The following is a 19,580-nucleotide window of genomic DNA, read 5'->3' as shown; positions in this document are numbered from 1 at the left end:
TGTTTATCCACTATCTCATGTGCAGGAATCCAAAACACTCTTCTTCTATTTGGCGAATATGTACTATGTACTTATGTACTAAAAAATAAAATAAAAATACAAAATCTAACAGATTTATGCTGCCACCTATTGGCAGGAGTCGCTCTCTGACTGTGGTTCTCAACGGGGTCCTTGGTAAACTTTCAAAGGGGACAAAAATGTCTTAAAATCATTTAAAATAAATTACATTTCGATCTAATTTTGAATATGCTTAATTTTTTAAGCTTGAGAAAAACCTTGCATATTACATGCACTGCTGAGATCTTTTTCACGGCAACATAAAATTCTGGCAAACAAAACTATTTAAATGTGTCCCCTCAACAAACGTCACTGAACAGGTGGCATTGGAAAATTCTTAAAATTAATTATGATTTGGTAGGCTTTATTTATAGACCTATTTTCTGGAAGGCGTAATAAAACCATCTGTTTGAATTCTGTCAGAATTTTTGCAGAAATACAAGATTGAATGCATTCACTGATATATCTGTTGGGATCCAAAATCAACTTTGACAATGGAGAGTTATAAAAATGTAGATATATAGGCTAGCTCTAATACAAATGCAAGATCGTTTTAAGAAGATTTTTAGACTATGGTGGCAAATACTTTTGCCATTTGGGTTTAAGGGTATAGAAATGACAAGAATAGGCAAACACACCTTATTGCCAATTTAATCACTTGCATTATTGTATCTTTTTTTGTTGCATCTGTTTTCCTTCTTGGACAGTGCATTTTTGGGTACCTAAAGTGTCAAGAGGAGCACAAAGGGAGCCGTGTACGACCAACAAAGTATTATTATACATACATATATTTAATTATACTGAATACTGATCATATTTTGTATCGTTCTGTCTAGGAGCAGATCACTGAAGGGGCTGGTCTGTGTGTCTACAGAAGGCTACTATTGGAGCAGAGGAAGCCAACTGAAATATCGCGAGATTTACATCCCCACTCGCTGCTGTAAGATGGAGAAGTTATGTTGAGGCGCAATCGAGGTAAGAGCTTAAATAAGTCTTTGTCTGTTTGGTGGAGACGTCTGTGGTTGACTCTACATGACCGTTAAGAGTAACCGACGGGTTTGCTTGCGAACTGTACGTGTATACTGTCATTAAAATTAGTGTTTTTGTTGCAAAGACCGGACACTTTGCTAATATAAACCGCCATTTTTAATTTGCGGTCGGACTAGCATTGTGGTGTTGAATGCTCGCGCGATGTGCGCGCGCATAGATTGACTGAAATCTGTTTACACTGTAGGAAGAATCTCTAAAATTAAATATGATACTCGTGCGTGAGTGTAAATGATGTGAAATTGGCGAGTAATGTCATATATGAGTCTATCAGTGGATCACGACGAAAAGAGCATGCGTATGTGATAGCGTGTGCTTATGTGATAAATGAGATGAACAATTAAATATTTTTGTAGGATTTCTGCATTTCAATCTTCAAGGCTTCAAAACATCGTGTTCTCTGTATATGGATGTTCATACCCATTAATTTGCTGAGTCGTCAAGTCCAGCAACAGTCTTGACACCTAAATTCCTCTGGTATGGCCTTTAGGGGGTTACATTTCGCGATTTTGGGTTTAAGTTATGTGGTCCCAGATTATAATATACAATTTTCCTTCAGAAGAATTCACTGTTTATATCCCCCAGACATCTGTCTTATATGATCTACTATTGAGATTACAGCTGATGGATAATATGGGTCAGTATAACCAAACTGACCCTGACTGATGTTGTAAAGTGACTCCACCCCCCTAACAGTTACTCCCCGGTTTTGTTTTAATATTATCTAAACTGATGCTGATGACTGGAATGAAGAAATGAAAAACATCAAACTACAGTAAACAGAGTATGGCAACTGTGTTCAGTGAATGAGAAAATGATTAAAATCTAATTCTAATCATACTATGAGTGTAATACATTTCTTTTCCAGCTAGTTAAGTTAATCAATATTAGAATCAATAAAATCCATATTTGGGAAATCTATATTTTATATAATATCTTGACATGGTTCATTATCTTTTAATGTCGTGCATTAACAAAAATATTTCCAGACTGCTTAAATGATTGCAAAATGCATCAACTTTTGTTTTTTGGCTGATAAATGCATTCCAATTGTATCTGAACTTAAACCTTCAATATCTATAGCTCCTAGGTATTATTTCAGATAAATGTGTTTTAACCTGATAAAGTAGACTTCGATATCATGTGTGACACGCTACGTTCGCCACAAATGCAGCTACGCACAAGTGCAGCAGTAAAAAGTGAGAAATTGAGCCGTCCACTGGAAGTCAGTGTTATGGTAGGCCCGAGTGGGAATGATTCAGCGAGATATTCTGCGTTTCTCAGCTAACCAACCACACCAGCTCATGCACGAGCATCTCATCCGCCGCCAACACCGCGCGCGCTTCACCGGCCACAGTTCATCGAGACGAAGCGCTTGCTGAAAATGTCTGACAATATACGCTACGGTACGGCTGTGGAAGCGCTGTGACAGACGCTGTTTTTGTGAGCTGGATATTTGAGGGGAGTGAGCGGGTTTGCCGGAGCAGGCCAGGCTGAGCCGGGCTCTAGATTAGACCAGAGCATGTGTGCAGCCCGGAGGAAACATATTGACCTGTGTAACGTAGCTTCGCTCCTGACGTATTCCGCCACACTCGAGCCTTATATGGAGGGTTTGGCAAATGTTTGGTGGAAAAGATTGGCTATGGTAAAGATTTTAAGAGTGCGTTGAAGATTGCGGGTTTGTGTTGACATGTTGAGGGGAATTATGTGCCGCTTTGAGCTCTGTAGCTCGCGAGCTCGGAATCAAAGATGTCGCGCGAGCGGCTAACGGTCAAATTTCCTTTCAGTTCGCGTCCGGTAATTTTGTTACCGTTTATTCAAAAACCGGCGATGATCGTGTTTTATCTGCGCCATTAAATAAGAATGACGTGATCACGTTTATCCGCAAAACTTAGCTTGCTGACTGAGGTAACGTTAGCAGCTAGCTTGTTAGCAAGGAAAAACTAGATAGCATGTTAGCTGCCCTTTTCCTCAAACTGGTCTCCGTTTGCTGGCTTGTTTTCGTTAGAAATAGCCTAGTTAGTGAAGAAATATGTCGGGTTGTTGTTTTATTTCCACAGTGGCTGTGTTACTTTCACTTGTTCTTACAATTTGTTTGTTTACGGTGTTGTACTTTCGTTTATGGGCTCCGGTCAGTAATGTCATTGTAATTTGATGTATTCGGAAACTACTGTAAGGTAACTTAGCTGCTGTGGTGCTCGCTCACACGACTACAACACCATTTGGTTCTCTGACAAGAACTAAATTAGTGTGTTTCTATAGTAATTACATTTACGTTTAAATAGCATAGCTTGGTAACGTTGAAAGTTTTGTGTAATGTGTTGGCTTATTTTTCCATGTCAGGTTCCTTGATCACAGGCCACTGCTTCTCTTTGGCCGGGTTCAAGGTCCTAAATCAGTTTTGTTTCTCAGTAGGAGTGCACAAGTTACTAAAAAACGCTACATTGACAGCCTTTTGTTTCAGGAGCAAATAGAATAGTTGAATTCATTAAGGGCATGTTTGTAAGATGCTAGAGATTGTCTGTGCCCAGAATCTATGCCCTAAATCTGAACCAATGTGGGTTGCTTTTTTCCCTTGGCTTGTTCTCACTTTCTCTCACAAACTCTCTTTTGTTAACTTTCTGCCAGCCCTGATTTAGTTTTTATTCTACAGCTAATTAGTATAGGACTGTTTTTAACCATGTAGAATAATTATTTTTGATATACGTAGAGGTTTTGCGTGCCTTTATTGTGCATTCGGCAGCAAGATCACAAACATTCTTATGTTCGTTCCTAGGAACTGTTTCACTTTCATCTTTCTGTCTTTTACTTTAGGTTTTTGCACATGAAAAATGCCGTTAAGTTGGAATTGCCAAATCATATACCGTGAGTTCTTTTACATTTTCTGAATTTGAAGGGTTATCTGCTTGAACATAATTTGGATGAATGTTTACATTGCTATTTTGGCACTTAATCCTACATTTGGATCTGATTATTTATGAATATGTAATTGTTCTTGAATGACTCAAAAATACACCTCGTACTTTTCATACTGCACTTAACCCTGAGTTGTTGTCATTATAAACCACTTTTTAACCCCCAGGTAAAGAAACATTTCACACTTACCCGGTTTTGGGTGTTAACCCTACATTACATTGCTAAACTTGTACAGTGTGAAATGATGCAGTGTTGGAATGTTACAGCTAGAAGCTAGGCAACAGACACCTAGTTGCGTGCCTCATATTCACATGCTTTAGAGACAGTCACAGAAACACTGCGTGTTGTAGTTTGACAGAAAATACGTCAATTGGCGTAAAGAAGAGTGCATTATTTTTACATTTATAGTCTGAAAGGTCCATTCAGGAAAAACTTGATAGTGTAGTCGGCAATATATAATACAAAGACTTTAGAAATGCAAAGACAGTGTACTCATTTTACTTATTAACGGGAGAAAGTACAACGCACAATATGGCGGAATAGTCTTGCCTTCTATATAAAAAAAACAAAACAATCACTGATTGGTAAAGTTACAGCAGCTGCCATTAGAAGCATCAGATGCTATTGAAACAGTCAGTGTTCTGAGTTATTAGAACACAGCACGTAGTTATTATTCAGCACGTAGGACTGAATATGTGCTTTGGCCTGAAAAACAAGCTTTTTTGATGCTATTTGCGCATAAGAAAGAACATTTATGAGACAGTTGTTGTCAGATTTCATTCGTAAGCTTAGTGAACAGCTTTGGAGAATTTGATGTTTCCCCATTCAAAGAGATAGATGTACTTGCATGACTGAAACAGCTGCCCATAAGGCGTTTCAAACATGGCCGGTATTGGTCGCAAAGTGAAATAACTTGCCTTAAAGGGACTTTGGTATAATATGAGGATGCACAATGCTAGAGGCTTTATATACACAAGTCATGTGCTGCTTTCATCCAATCATTGACACTGACACTGAAGATAAGGATTAAGGACATTATTCCAGGGTTTAGGAATGTACAGTGTGAAACTTCAATTTATGAATACCCAGTATTCATTTTTAACCCTGGGTTAAGGTCAAGTGGGAAAAGCCCTATAGTCCTTTTTTTTTTTTCATACTTTGGCAGTGCTATTATTGAATGTCATGCAGTGGCATCATGTTGATAAGCATTATTCACTTAATAATCAACATTTGATTGAGCTTTTTTATTTTCCTCCCTCATGATTTGATGTGCTTTTTTGTAGGAACCGAGTGTAGAAATTAGTGACCATGAAGGTTGACAGAAGTAAATTGAAGAAAACCCCCACTGAAGCGGTCAGTATGCAGGATTTCTGTGCATTTGGAGTATTTGAGGTTGTGTGTGCGCATTTCCTCATTGTTGACATGTTCTTGCGTTCCTCCTCCAGCCTGCCGACTGCAGGACTCTCATAGAGAAGCTGAAAGGATGCAGCGATGAACAGCTGTTGCTGGAACTGCAGCAAATCAAGACCTGGAACATTGGCAAGGTATACATTAGCACATGTACCATCATAGTGTTTAATATGCATGTCCAGATCTCTAATGACGACCTGTTTCTCTTCACAGTGTGAGTTGTATCATTGGGTGGACCTGCTGGACCGTTTCGATGGCATCCTCTGTGATGCAGGGCAGACGGTGGAGACCATGGCGTGGTTGTTGGTGTGTGACCGGCCAGAGAATGGGCAGCTAAAAGCTTTATTGCTGGCAGTGCTCAACTTCACCGCGTTGTTAATCGAATACAGTTTTTCAAGACACCTGTACAGCTCTATAGAGGTACCACAACCCCTGACCAACAAAACCTGCTTCTTTTAGCCTTAACTTGTTCATCACAAGTCGATTTTGAGTGTTTTCTTTTTTCTTTTTGTCTGTAGCACTTGACCACCCTTCTAGCATCATGTGACATGCAGGTGGTTCTGTCTGTGCTGAATCTCCTGTATGTGTTCAGCAAACGTTCCAACTACATCACCAGACTTGGCTCAGACAAGAGGAGCCCACTGCTTGCCCGTCTGCAACATCTGGCCGAGGTATGAAAGCTCTACTTTTAGTCATCATATTTTTCTCAGTTTTCATTGCTGAAATCAAGAAGATTGAAATGCAGTGTCAGGAAGCATCTGCAAATCAACGGCCTTTGAAATTTGCAGCGGCAGCATGCAGTGTTTTAAAAACACTTGTCATTTTTAAAAGTTTATTCTATGAATTGTGTTTGATGCTAGTGTGAATTTTTTTCTATCCTTTTGAAATGAGTTCATTTGTTTTGTATTGGTTCTAACTAAAGCAACATGCTGACCTGGTTCTGTACAGACAGATGCTTTCATGGTTTGTTCAGACATTTGAAAGTTGATGCGTGTTTTCTTTCATCCTACACCTTTTCCTGACTCTTTTATTTCCCCTGTCGTAGAGCTGGGGTGGTAAGGAGAATGGTTTTGGTCTTGCAGAGTGTTGCAGAGATCTGGCGTTGTCGGTATGTTATTGTGCTCTATTACATATTATAATGTCTTTTTGAAAAGTGGAAAAACCTATGCTTTAGTTTTAGCGATTTGAGTTGTATGTGCACACCATTGATATAAAGTTATGGCTAAGTAATAAGGATAGCCCAGTAACCCAGGGCTACGGTGAGAACATTTAGGGCCAGTTGATGAACCCTTTAACCAGTGTAGTGTTGTTACTAAATCCTACTTCCACTAACCATGTACATTTTTATGCCCTGTAAACTTAACTTACTTAAGCGTTCACACCAAGGAGGATAACGGTAATTGTGTAATGTTCTAAAAATCGTTCTAATTATAAAAGAATCCTCACCACAACAATAATGATAATGGCATAGATAAACAATCACTTTTAGAACGATTTTTTTTCAAGCTGATTAACTATAAAAACATTGACAGCCAATCAGAATCCATCCTGCTCTAAAAGAGCTTAAGCATTTAAAATGGCAGACAACATAACTGCAGTGCGCTCTTACAATAAACAGAACGATATAGTCCGCTAATATAGTTAATCAACAAATGTAGTTATTGTAATAGACAGTGATCTTTATAGTTATTGTTCTTGGTGTGAACGGACCTTTAGTCATGCAATTTCCAAGTGTTTGTTTTTTTCTGAAATATATTTTTCTATATTTGCTTTATGCAGAAATATCCACCGAGTGCCACCACATTGCACTTTGAGTTTTATGCAGAACCCAGCTCTGAGGCCAAAGTGGAGAAAAAGGTATGCATGGAGTCATGATTCCCTTTATTTTGCCATACTCATTCAACACTGTTTTTTTTGTTTCTTTTTTGTTAGGGAAAACAGTTCATTTCTTTTTGTCCTGTTTTGTTTGTAGAACCTTTTAACCTTTGTTTTATCTTTTTCCCCTCTTAACAGTCGAGCAGTAATACGCTACACTACATTCATATTGAACAACTTGATAAGGTGAGTTCCCATAGTTGTTTTCATTTGCCATCCTTATGGAACAGTTAATGGAAGTGCGTAGACCTTTAATAGCTATTGATTGCACTTGAATTTAATTTCTGCTTTTCCCCGGTGCGCCCTCAGATTTCCGAGAGCCCCTCAGAGATCATGGAGTCTCTGACGGCTATGTACAACATCCCTAAAGACAAACAAATATTGCTTTTCACACACATTCGCCTGGCTCACGGCTTCTCCAACCACAAGAGAAGACTGCAGGCCGTGCAAGCCAGGCTGCATGCCATCTCTATACTCGGTAAGTGACCTCTCTGGTACCGACCAAAATAAGTACAGGTATTTATATTCATCAAACGGCACTAGGCTCTTGCTTTCTGTCTGGTGAGGTTGATCATATGTAAGAGTTTTTTTTGTTTTTTGTGTGCAGTGTACTCCAATGCCCTCCAGGAGTCAGCCAATAGCATACTCTACAATGGGCTTATAGAGGAGCTAGTGGATGTACTTCAGATCACAGACAAACAGCTGGTGGTGGGTAGCAATTATTAATATTCACTATACAGTATAAATAATTGTTGCACTGTTTAGAGTGATTGCCAAGAATTAAATTTTATTGATGAACCCTCAAAAAAGTTATTGTTGCAGGACATTAAGGCCGCCTCTTTGCGCACGTTGACATCCATAGTCCACCTGGAGCGCACCCCCAAACTCTCCAACATTATCGACTGCACAGGAACAGCTTCCTACCATGGATTTCTGCCTGTGCTTGTCCGCAACTGCATACAGGCCATGATCGGTGAGGAGATTTTAGCTGATTTCTTTACTTCAGCTTTTTCTTGGGTTTTTGGTTTGGTGACTTACTGTTCTTATTTTTGCTGGGGGTTTCAGACCCACTGATGGAGCCATACCCCCACCAATTTGCCACAGCCCTCTTCTCCTTCCTCTACCACCTGGCTAGTTATGATGCAGGCGGAGAGGCCTTGGTATCTTGTGGTATGATGGAGGCGTTGCTAAAGGTTGGTGCTTTGCTGCTTCCTCTCCAGCTTCCTCAATTTTGTAGCATTTAATAAGGTGTTATGTGAGGGTGTATTGTGATCTATGCCACTTCTGCATCAGGTGATCAAGTTCCTTGGGGACGAGCAGGACCAGATTACCTTTGTGACGCGGGCAGTGAGAGTTGTGGATCTCATCACCAATCTGGACATGGCTGCTTTTCAGTCTCATGGCGGCCTTTCAATCTTTATCTCCAGACTGGAGGTATTGAAAGCCGCCCTTGTTCCTGCGTAAAATATTCGGCTTTTTACCCTCTGCCCTTTTGTTGACGGAATGTGACCCCATTGTTTCTCTGTGCAGCATGAGGTTGACCTCTCCAGGAAAGAGTGCCCTTTTGTAATCAAACCAAAGATCCAGAGGCCCAGCACAGCTACTGAGACCGAGGACATGGACACAGATATGGACAGTTAGTACCATCACTGTTTACTACATGTGGCAGTGGCACTATATTTAGTTTATCCTCATTCAAATCTGTGTATAGTATACACAAACTCTCTCATCTCCACACTGGGGTTTTGTAATGACAAATTTTTGTGGTGTAATATATTCACCCTTTAAGAAATAAAATATTTCACTTTTTCTCACTATTATGTCATTTTAAACTTGCATGACTGATTTTTCTTCTGTAGAACCCAGAATACATTACCAGATATCCAAGCTTTTTTTCTCCATACAATAAAGCACATAATAATCACAGGCTGTCTAGCTCCAAAAAGGATGTGAAGGCACAATATGACAAATGCACCATATAAGTCTTCTAAAGCCAAATGATAGATGTAGGGGTTTGGAATGATGACACAGTTTTCTTCTTTTGTGTGAAATTCTCCTAGAATATTTGAAGAGTTCATATATTTTATATTTCATTTTTCCAAAGTCAGTAAAAATGCTTTTGTCAATTTAGTGTCAGAGGTTGCCATGGAGAGCAGTCCTGGCCCATCCACTTCTTCTGGTTCCAGAGCAGAGACAGATTCGCGAACACAGAGCAATGCAGCCAGCACCCCCAGAGCAGGTACAATATGTATATTAATTTGCAAGTCAATGGGTTTCCTTCATAGTGGTACTAGTTAAACAATGGGAATTTGATTATGCATTTTTTTTCTTTCCTAACAGGAGTGCAATGCATCCCTCAGAGGGCCGCTCTGTTGAAATCTATGTTAAACTTCTTGAAAAAAGCCATTCAGGACCCTGCATTCTCTGACGGCATTCGTCATGGTATAAAACTCATTGGTTTTATTATTTTATTTAATGATGCTATTGTTTTTACATTGTGGTTAAGTGTTTTAATTTGCCAAAAGTGATGTTCACTCCCTTTGCACTCTCTTTATAGTAATGGATGGGTCCCTCCCTACCTCTCTGAAACACATCATCAGTAATGCAGAGTATTATGGACCCTCACTGTTTCTTCTGGGTAAGCACATGGAGCTGGTGCTGTTGAAATATTAGCCGAACTCTTTATGCACAACTTTGTGCGGATCTGGCTTCAAGGTCTGCTCTGCATACAGGAGTAGAAAGTTGCAAGAGCTGTATGGTTAAAGGAATACTCTCAGGCCTTTGAATATTGTGAAATGAATTAGTTTGAATCTTGTCTATTTATTTGCCTGCCCTATATGTCACTTTCTCACTCTATTTCTCTCTCTCTCTGTTTCAGCAACGGAGGTCGTGACAGTGTTTGTGTTCCAGGAGCCCTCTCTACTGTCATCTCTGCAGGACAATGGTCTCACTGATGTCATGCTACATGCACTGCTCATCAAAGACGTGAGTCTGCCATAACAACTTTATTTTTTTTTACTTTTTATCTTATGCCCACATATTTTGTCCATTCGAAACTCCTGTTGTCTGTTTCAAGGTCTCTGACCACCCCAAATTCAGTCATGCTAGACACTCCATATCCCTTTTCCTCCTAAATCCCTATATATTTCTCCATTTGCTGTATTCCTCCTTGCATATTCCAGCAGCTCATCACACACCTTTTAGACCTTTTATTTGTTTGTAAAGGTCCCTGCCACCAGAGAAGTGCTGGGTTCCCTGCCTAACGTCTTCAGTGCCCTGTGCCTGAATGCCCGTGGTCTGCACTCGTTTGTGCAATGCCAGCCCTTTGAGCGGCTCTTCAAGGTCCTGCTCTCACCAGACTACCTGCCTGCCATGCGCCGCAGACGCAGCTCTGATCCACTAGGTGAGTGTCCCCTATAGGTGTACCTGTTTCTCCGCACAGTCAGTGACTTGTGTTTGGAGATAATGGGAATGTGTTTCTAACAGTCGGTGTCATTTTATGAAACAGGTGACACCGCCTCTAACTTGGGCAGTGCTGTCGACGAGCTAATGCGGCACCAGCCCACGCTTAAAACGGACGCTACAACAGCCATCATCAAGGTAAAGCAGCTTTTGCAACATTTTGACACATTGCCTTTAGAAATGGCCTTTTATTGCAATGTAATTTGCATATTTAAACACACATTCATTCTGAGACCTGGAAGTTTGATTACTGTCTTGACCTTTAACAGTTGCTAGAGGAGATCTGCAACTTGGGCCGATCGCCAGAGTACATCTGCCAGAAACCCTCCATACAGAAAGCAGACGGGACCGTCACTGTGCCTCCAGCTCGATCAAACCATGCTGCAGAGGAGGCATCCAGTGAGGATGAGGAGGAGGAAGAGGCTCTACATACCTTTAGCCAACAGCAGGGGGAGCCAGAAAGCAACAGGCAGTTAGTGCATCCAAATAGCTTCTAGTATATAGGGCAGACGAGGAAATTTAGTATTCCTTGTGTTCAATGCCATATGTGAGAAATCAATGTTGATAAATGGGCTGTTTTTAACAAATGAATGTTATTTACAGAGTGGTGGGAACAGAAGAGCGAATCCCCATTCCTCTTATGGATTACATCCTGAATGTGGTACGTGCTGATTTAGACTTTTTATCTCATTTAATTTAAGCTTTTATCTCATTAATATTCTTCAGACTATATTCTGATTCAGTCTTATCACATAAGCTCAGTTCATTGGCTGTTTATCAAAACTCAAGTCTGTTTTTAGACAATAGAACTTAGGACTGGAACTAAAATATGTGCTTGTTTGCTTTTAGATGAAATTTGTGGAGTCCATTCTGAGTAACAACACAACAGATGACCACTGTCAGGAATTTGTAAACCAGAAAGGACTTCTACCATTGGTGTCAATCCTTGGGCTGCCCAACCTGCCCATTGACTTCCCCACCTCTGCTGCCTGCCAAGCTGTGGCAGGAGTCTGCAAATCTATACTAGTAAGTGACACCTTCCTAAAGGATATCCAGCAGTTTTCCCCTGTTTCAGGAATTTGACTAGATGCAGTGATGTTTACTCTTTAATTTGATTCTTTTAACCCTTCGCTTTGTTTCACTGTGTCTCAGACTTTGTCCCATGAGCCGAAAGTTCTCCAGGAGGGTCTGTGTCAGTTGGACAGCATTCTGTCTGCTCTGGAGCCTCTTCACCGGCCCATCGAGGTTCCTGGTGGCTCTGTTCTGCTCAGAGAACTGGCCAACGCAGGCCATGTCACAGATGCCACATTGTCGGCACGTGCCACCCCACTGCTGCATGCCCTAACAGCGGCACATGCGTACATCCTCATGTTCGTTCATACCTGCAGAGTCGGACAGGTATGCATATAGGCAGCTGTTTGTAAACTTTTTCAATAATTAAAGTTGATAATCAATTAATCTGTTGATTTATTTCTTTGTTTTCAGAGTGAGATCCGTGCTATCTCAGTGAATCAGTGGGGATCTCAACTGGGTCTTAGTGTTCTGAACAAACTGAGTCAGCTTTACTGTTCTCTGGTGTGGGAGAGCACTGTGCTGCTGTCTCTCTGTACACCAAACAGGTTAGTACTGCTCTCATCTCGCCCATGGTGAACACATGGTGGACCTTTTATTAATCCACTCCTAAGGCATTTTTAAATCCACTTGATAGTGTTGGGCGATATGCTCCATTTTCATATCGTCCTATTGTCAGCCTGTGAGATCGGTGATACGCGATATTATCGTGAGGGGGCATTACTTATTTGATTATTAACTTGCTTATTTACTCATTATTTTGCTTGTTTTATTACTTTGTTTTATATATGAGAATCTTTTTCTATTTTGCTAGCAAATGTGGAGTGTTTATTAATAGGCTAAATCAGGTTATTTCCCAGTATAGTGATGTAAAAAAAATGCAGCATTTTGACTGTACTTCTGCACGAGATGAGAACACGTTTTAATAATTTCTTGGGTCAAGAAAAAGTCAGTTTGCGATATATGTCCTCCTACCAGTGCTCTCTCTGCCTGGATGCACTTCACATATGCGCACTTCAATAAGCCCAAAGAATGCGGGTTAATGTGTTTTAAATGCCGGGAGAAATCAGAGTAAGGGGCAGAAATCTAGCTGAGTCGATTGGTTTATACTTAAACTTAGGACTTGACTCTGATTTAGGAAAACGGGTTAATGCGTTTACATGACCATATGCATTGTTAGTTTATTCAGCATAATCGGCTTAAGAACCTACATGTAAACACGCTCATTCCCTGAAAAATAGACCTAAGCAAACACTTTAACTTTTAGAATGTCTTAAAATACATATATAATAACAACGAGGCAATAATATTTGGTTCAAATAGTGTCAAAAGCAGGTTTAGTTTTATAAAACAATACTGTTAAAATACATAATATACATAATAAAAACAATCATCTTATGTACATTGTTTTATACCAAATGCCTGCAGAGGGCGCCAATGGCCTGGTGTTGTTACACTTAACAGCAGATCAAATCCTTGATTAATATTGGCCAAACGACATTTAATTAAAATGTTTACTCAATCTTTAATATTTGGCCACTTCTTTACGATAGAAATGCTACAGCCAGTGCAATTTCTTGATCAAGAATATGTGGACATCAAAACATGCAAACTGAGCGAGGGTAAAGACTTTTATCTTGAAATCGGGATGAACAGTTTGCATATTTAGAAACATATTGATGTGTTGGCATAGGTTTATAAATGATTTACCTTACACATCTGAATGAATTGGCGCATATTGCATTCCTAGATGAACGTTAAAAGCAACCCAAACCCATCTCATATGCAGAAATGGAGTTTGAGACATGCTCCAGTTCATGTGGAGCAGCATTTACTGTGAATGGAGATGCACATAACCTACACACATTCAAATAATTATAGCTCATATATAATAAACACATATATATATATATATATATATATATATATATATATATATCAGGGCTCCAGACTGCGACCAAATGGTCGCATTTTGCGACCAAAATTTGAGAGTGTGCGACTAAATTTTACATCCAGTCGCACATGTGCGACCAGTAAATTTCATCTCGTTCATAGTGGGCGACAACCGACGTCGCGTCTGCGATGCTTTGTTTACGACATCACGACAAGAAGACTAGCATGTTTAATTTTTTAACGGTCCTCCATGAAGGGTTCCGAGTTAAATTTAACTTTATCTATACACCTCAAATTTATCTCAGTGCTTTGTCATCCCACAGTGCTACCAAATACTTTCTGTAGAACTTAGAGCCGCGGCCCTCAGATGTTAGTCTGGAGCCCTGTGATCTTAAAATAAAACTGCACCATAATTTCTGTACGCTTAATCTATTTATTATCAAAGCATTTGTCTGTAATAGTTATTTAGGGGGAAAATGTGAAGGTGTGCCCCTAAATTTTCTGCTTGCGCTCCTAAAATTTTAAGTCAGGGGCTACAGCGCTCCTAATAAAAAAAGTTAGTCTGTAGCCCTATATATATATATATATATATATATATATACAGGCTTCGTACGTTTTGAAAAAACCTGGAAAAGTTATGGAATTTGAAAAATGCAAATTCCAGGCCTGGAAAGGTTTTGAAAAAATAAAAAGACCCAGAAAGTTTTGGAAAAGTCATGGAATTTTTTTTTAACACAGCATAATATGTGATTAATACAAAAACTGTTTAATAAAAAAAATATTTCTCGTTGTCTTAACGTCCTTATATTCGGGCGGCATAACGTTCAGTTCACTTACGAATCCGATTCACTCACTTGTTGCGATGTTGCCTGAGGCGAAGTCGGTGCTGACAGAAATTTAATTGAAATGCCAGGAAAGTGGCACGAGCATGCTAAAGTTTTGCAAGCACCGGTGGGTCGAGAATGTAGCGGAAAGAGGATTGCAGCTCTGGCCGCATGTGAAACGATACGCAGTATATTAGCCTAACTTACGTCTGTCTCCTGCACGCGAGAGGAGAGAAGAAAACGAGTAAATGTCAGTTTAATTGTAAGTTCATTCTTTATGTGCTTAGGAGTGTGCGATATTGTCTATGAACTATGATGATATTGTAATCATTGTTTTAACTATGTACGAGGCACTGCGAGTGCGAGCTGACATCGTGTTTGTCTCTAATGCTTGCTTTCACTGCGTGATGTGTCAGTGCAGTTATAGATGTCCCCAAATGAATTTTTGTCTTATATTTATATCATATTATGTTGTCATATTAGAATATCACATGAGCAAGAGTGCCGTTTCCTTTGCATATAATTGCAAATGTGCTATTTATTTTATACAACAGTTAAATTAACAATAAAGTTAACATTGTGAGTTACTTTTTGGACACAATATTGTCAATTTTCACTTTATATCGCCGACGAGAATTTCATAATGAAGCCGTGGTCCAACAGACGTCGATTATTTATTTATTTAATGAAATCCGCGTTTTGAACAAATCATTTTAACGATTCAATGAACAATGACTTGTTTTTCTGAATGAATCAGCCGTTTGAACGAATCGGTTGAAATTACTCCAACAACTCGCTTATTAAGACAGTGACTTGCCGCCACCTACTGGTGGTTTTAGTTTCATATTTAAAGTATCTTTTAATTAAAACGTTAAAATTATAAATCATTTCATTTAAATATTGAATAGCTTTATTTATGCAATTGTAAATGAAGTGTAAATATAGTAGGCTAATGCCAGTTTGATGCGGCTTCTGTGTCAGCTCTAATGTCGACTGACATTTTCAGGAATACATAGTCATGGAAATGTGCCAAAGTCACGGAAAAGTATTGGTTAAAATGTGTATGAACCCTGTATGTGTGTGTGTATATATATATACACACACACACACACACACACACACACACACACACGCATGCATGCATATATATATGAATTCACGATAGCAGCCTTAGAAAACGGTCTAATAATTAGTGGTCCACCGATACTGTTTTTTTTTTATTGCCTATTGTTTGCCTTTGTTACTATTAATATAAAAGCAAATGCTATACTTATTAGATTGAACTCTTAAAGTAAATGTATGCGATCCAAGATGGCGGCGCGAGTACATCGCGAGGCTCGCGGTCTCTCCAGATTCTGTAATTTAGCAGTATTTTTCTTGCTCATTTCGGGTCTGTTCGTCCAGAACAGTTGTGCCTTAACATCGTACACCCAAGGTGAGCTTTTGGATATTGGTTTGCGAATTTCCGACAGTTTTATGGACAACCTTCGACTCCTTCCTGAGATCGCCAGATCACCCGAGGCTATGCACTCTGCCCGGCCGGGCGGAAGTGCTCGCAGGCGCCGGCGAGATCGTAAACAAAGGCGGGGGAAGCGCGGAGGACTAAGAGCTAAGCTAAAGCTAACACCACACCGGCTCTCTTTACCCAGCATTTTCCTTGCCAATGTACGGTCGCTGTTGAACAAAATGGAGGAGATTCGACTCAACATCACATACAGCAAGAGACTTTTGAACTGTAATGTTCTAATTTTCACGGAAACATGGTTAAACAGCGGAATACCGGACAACGCTATTGAGCTAGCGGGACGCCATACATTCCGGGCGGATAGAACATTACATGGCTCCGGTAAGACCAGAGGTGGTGGATTGTGCATTTACATTAACAAAGCTTGGTGCACAAACTCTGCTATTGTTGGGAGACATTGTTCAGCTAACCTTGAGTTTCTCATGGTTAAATGTAGACCGTTTTATCTACCGCGGGAGTTCACTTCCACTATTATAACTGCAGCCTATATTCCCCCGGATGCTGATGCCAAGTTTGCTATGAAAGAACTTCACGCAGCCATCAGTAAACAACAGACCGTTCACCCGGAAGCTGCGTTTATTGTTGCGGGTGATTTTAATCATTCAAACTTAAAGTCAGTGCTACCGAAATTTCACCAGCATGTTTCCTGTCACACCAGAGGAAACAAAACCTTAGACCATGTTTACACAAACATGGCTGAAGCTTACGTCGCGACACCCCTCCCCCACTTGGGACAGTCAGATCACCTTTCTTTGTTCCTCACCCCCAAATATGCACCTCTGATCAATCGCGTGAAGCCATCAGTGAAGACCATCAAGGTGTGGCCTGCGGGGGCAGATTTCTCACTCCAGGAAAGGTTTCTACACACAGACTGGAGTATGTTTGCTTCTCAAGCCACCAGTGGCTCTCACACGGACATTGACTGCTACACCTCCTCTGTACTGGATTACATTAATACCACCATTGACAGTGTTACAACCCAGAAGCAGATCACCACATACCCAAATCAGAAGCCATGGATGAACAGGGAAGTGCGACTCCTATTGAAGACACGCAATACTGCCTTCAGATCAGGAGATGCACAAGCCTATAGCACATCCAGAGCAAATCTGAAAAGGGGCATCAAAGAGGCCAAGCACTGCTACAAGCTTAAGATAGAGGGACACTTTTCCAACGCTGACCCTCGGCGCATGTGGCAGGGCATTCAGGCCATCAGTGACTACAAACCCTCTCACTCCACCCCCGCAGCCACTGATGTCAACTTCCTGAACGAGCTAAATGACTTTTATGCTCGCTTTGAAAGAGACAACAGAGAAACTGCCACCAAGCTCAAATCCTCAGCTGACCACCCACCGATCACACTCTCCTCCACAGATGTCTGCAATGCACTGAGCAGGATCAGCGCGCACAAGGCTGCTGGACCAGACAACATCCCTGGACGCGTACTCAGGGCATGTGCGGAGCAGCTCGCTGGGGTTTTTACAGACATTTTCAACCTGTCTCTTGCCCAAGCAACTGTACCAACATGCTTTAAATGCACTTCCATTGTGCCAGTGCCAAAACACTCCAGCCCGAAGTGCCTTAATGACTACCGCCCTGTAGCACTCACACCCATCGTAATGAAGTGCTTTGAGCGGCTGGTCCTGGCACACCTAAAAGACTCTCTACCATCCACATTGGACTCACACCAGTTTGCCTACCGTAGCAATAGGAGCACAGAGGATGCAGTCTCCATGGCACTGCACTCTGTGCTCACACATCTGGACAATAAGAACACTTATGCACGCATGCTGTTTGTTGACTTCAGCTCAGCATTCAACACTGTCATCCCAACTAAGTTAATAGCCAAACTTGGAGACCTGGGCTTCAACACCTCCATGTGCAACTGGATTTTGGACTTCTTGACCAACAGACCCCAGAATGTTCGATCAGGCTCCAACTGCTCCACATCCATCACACTCAACACTGGTGTACCACAGGGCTGTGTGCTAAGCCCGTTCCTCTACTCCCTCTTCACCTCCGACTGCAAGCCTGTGTACGGATCTAATTCCATCGTCAAGTTTGCGGACGACACTACGGTGATTGGTCTCATCAGCAACAACGATGAGACTGCCTATAGGGAGGAGATCAAGCACCTGGCCACATGGTGCACCGAAAATAACCAGCTCCTCAACACCACCAAAACGAAGGAGCTCATCGTGGACTTCAGGAAAGTGTCAAGAGGCACACACGACACCATCCACATCAATGGAATGGCTGTTGAGCGTGTCTCCAGTTTCAAGTTCCTGGGGACCCACATCTCGGCGGACATGACCTGGACAACCAACACCTCCAGCCTGGTCAAGAAGGCTCACCAGCGCCTCTTCTTCCTGAGGACACTGAGGAAGAATCAGCTTTCCTCCACTATCCTGGTGAACTTCTATCGCTGTGCAATAGAAAGCATCCTGACCAACTGTGCTACAGTGTGGTATGGGAGCTGTTCTGTTGCAGAGCGCAAGGCACTGCAGCGGGTGGTGAAAACCGCCCAGCGCATCACTGGGACTCCACTACCTGCCATCGAGCACATCCAGAGGAAACGCTGTCTGCATCGAGCTCGCAGCATCCTTAAGGACTCCTCTCACCCAGCCCACAGACTGTTTTCTCTCCTGCCTTCCGGCAGGCGTTTCAGGTGCCTCCGGACCAGGACCAGCAGACTAAAGAACAGTTTTTTCCCCAGAGCTGTCTCTTTATTAAACTCTAACCCTCATTGATCCCACTCCCCTTATATACTGATTGACTCTCCTCTCCCTCCTCACACCTGCCTCCATTTTGTTATTTGCAATACTATAATGTTCATTTGCACTGCTGACTGTTATTACAGTAACAACTGTTTACATATGCATCTTGCACTACTACCTTGACTGGAATATGCTCATTTGCACTGCCGACTGTTTATTTACAGTACCGACTGTTATATATACATTGCAATATCGTACCTTAACTGTAATATGCAATTACTTTCCACTGCACTCACTCGGATAGCTTCTGTCCAAACTTTATTTGCACTACTTTAAATCCATTGTTATACTGCTCATTAGCCTAACTTATACATATATCTATTTGTAAAATTCTGTTTATAGTAATATCCATCTGTATATTATGCTCACATTCTGTTTATAGTAACAGCCATCTGTATATATATTCATAGTACATATCTATCTGTAAAATTATGTTTATAGTAACAGCCATCTGTATATTATATTCAGTACATATCTATCTGTAAACATTCTGTTTATAGTAATAGCCATCTGTATATTATTATATTCAGTACATATCTAGCTGTAAATTCTGTTCACAGTAATAGTTATCTGTATATTATATTCATAGGACAATCTATCTGTAAATTTTTGTTTATAATAGTATTCAACTCTATATTTATTCAGTACATATCCATGTTCTGCACTTATGAACCACTGTATATCCTGCACTTGCTGCTATTGCACTTCTGGTTAGACCTAAAC

General features: G+C 40.8%; 1 protein-coding gene across 9 annotated transcripts in view; it reads left to right on the top strand.

The window, feature by feature from the left end:
* The first annotated feature begins 959 nt into the window (after positions 1 to 959).
* The window catches only part of huwe1 (HECT, UBA and WWE domain containing E3 ubiquitin protein ligase 1), a 49,019-nt gene continuing 30,398 nt past the window's right edge, over positions 960 to 19,580 (top strand). For 5 of the 9 annotated variants that reach the window (XM_084428744.1, XM_084428739.1, XM_084428743.1 and 2 more), the window contains exons 1-26: positions 960 to 1,032; positions 3,919 to 3,969; positions 5,304 to 5,373; positions 5,466 to 5,564; positions 5,644 to 5,850; positions 5,949 to 6,101; positions 6,476 to 6,538; positions 7,210 to 7,287; positions 7,444 to 7,491; positions 7,615 to 7,783; positions 7,913 to 8,013; positions 8,116 to 8,278; positions 8,371 to 8,498; positions 8,599 to 8,739; positions 8,836 to 8,941; positions 9,437 to 9,544; positions 9,646 to 9,747; positions 9,863 to 9,943; positions 10,184 to 10,290; positions 10,510 to 10,708; positions 10,814 to 10,905; positions 11,037 to 11,239; positions 11,371 to 11,428; positions 11,617 to 11,793; positions 11,920 to 12,165; positions 12,253 to 12,386. In XM_084428744.1, the coding sequence (XP_084284870.1) occupies positions 5,329 to 5,373; positions 5,466 to 5,564; positions 5,644 to 5,850; positions 5,949 to 6,101; positions 6,476 to 6,538; positions 7,210 to 7,287; positions 7,444 to 7,491; positions 7,615 to 7,783; positions 7,913 to 8,013; positions 8,116 to 8,278; positions 8,371 to 8,498; positions 8,599 to 8,739; positions 8,836 to 8,941; positions 9,437 to 9,544; positions 9,646 to 9,747; positions 9,863 to 9,943; positions 10,184 to 10,290; positions 10,510 to 10,708; positions 10,814 to 10,905; positions 11,037 to 11,239; positions 11,371 to 11,428; positions 11,617 to 11,793; positions 11,920 to 12,165; positions 12,253 to 12,386 (3,008 nt within the window). In that variant the 5' untranslated portion in view covers positions 960 to 1,032; positions 3,919 to 3,969; positions 5,304 to 5,328. Of the gene's footprint in view, positions 1,033 to 2,411; positions 2,511 to 3,918; positions 3,970 to 5,303; positions 5,374 to 5,465; positions 5,565 to 5,643; positions 5,851 to 5,948; positions 6,102 to 6,475; positions 6,539 to 7,209; positions 7,288 to 7,443; positions 7,492 to 7,614; positions 7,784 to 7,912; positions 8,014 to 8,115; positions 8,279 to 8,370; positions 8,499 to 8,598; positions 8,740 to 8,835; positions 8,942 to 9,436; positions 9,545 to 9,645; positions 9,748 to 9,862; positions 9,944 to 10,183; positions 10,291 to 10,509; positions 10,709 to 10,813; positions 10,906 to 11,036; positions 11,240 to 11,370; positions 11,429 to 11,616; positions 11,794 to 11,919; positions 12,166 to 12,252; positions 12,387 to 19,580 lie in introns of those variants that run through there. The other 4 variants (XM_084428740.1, XM_084428742.1, XM_084428741.1 and 1 more) reach the window with 4 other exon arrangements.

This window comes from Rutilus rutilus, assembly GCF_951802725.1.
Source record: "Rutilus rutilus genome assembly, chromosome: 13".
Classification (NCBI taxonomy): domain Eukaryota; kingdom Metazoa; phylum Chordata; class Actinopteri; order Cypriniformes; family Leuciscidae; genus Rutilus; species Rutilus rutilus.
The sequence above is the reverse complement of the archived record's forward strand: the minus strand, read 5'-3'. Positions and strand labels throughout refer to the sequence as shown.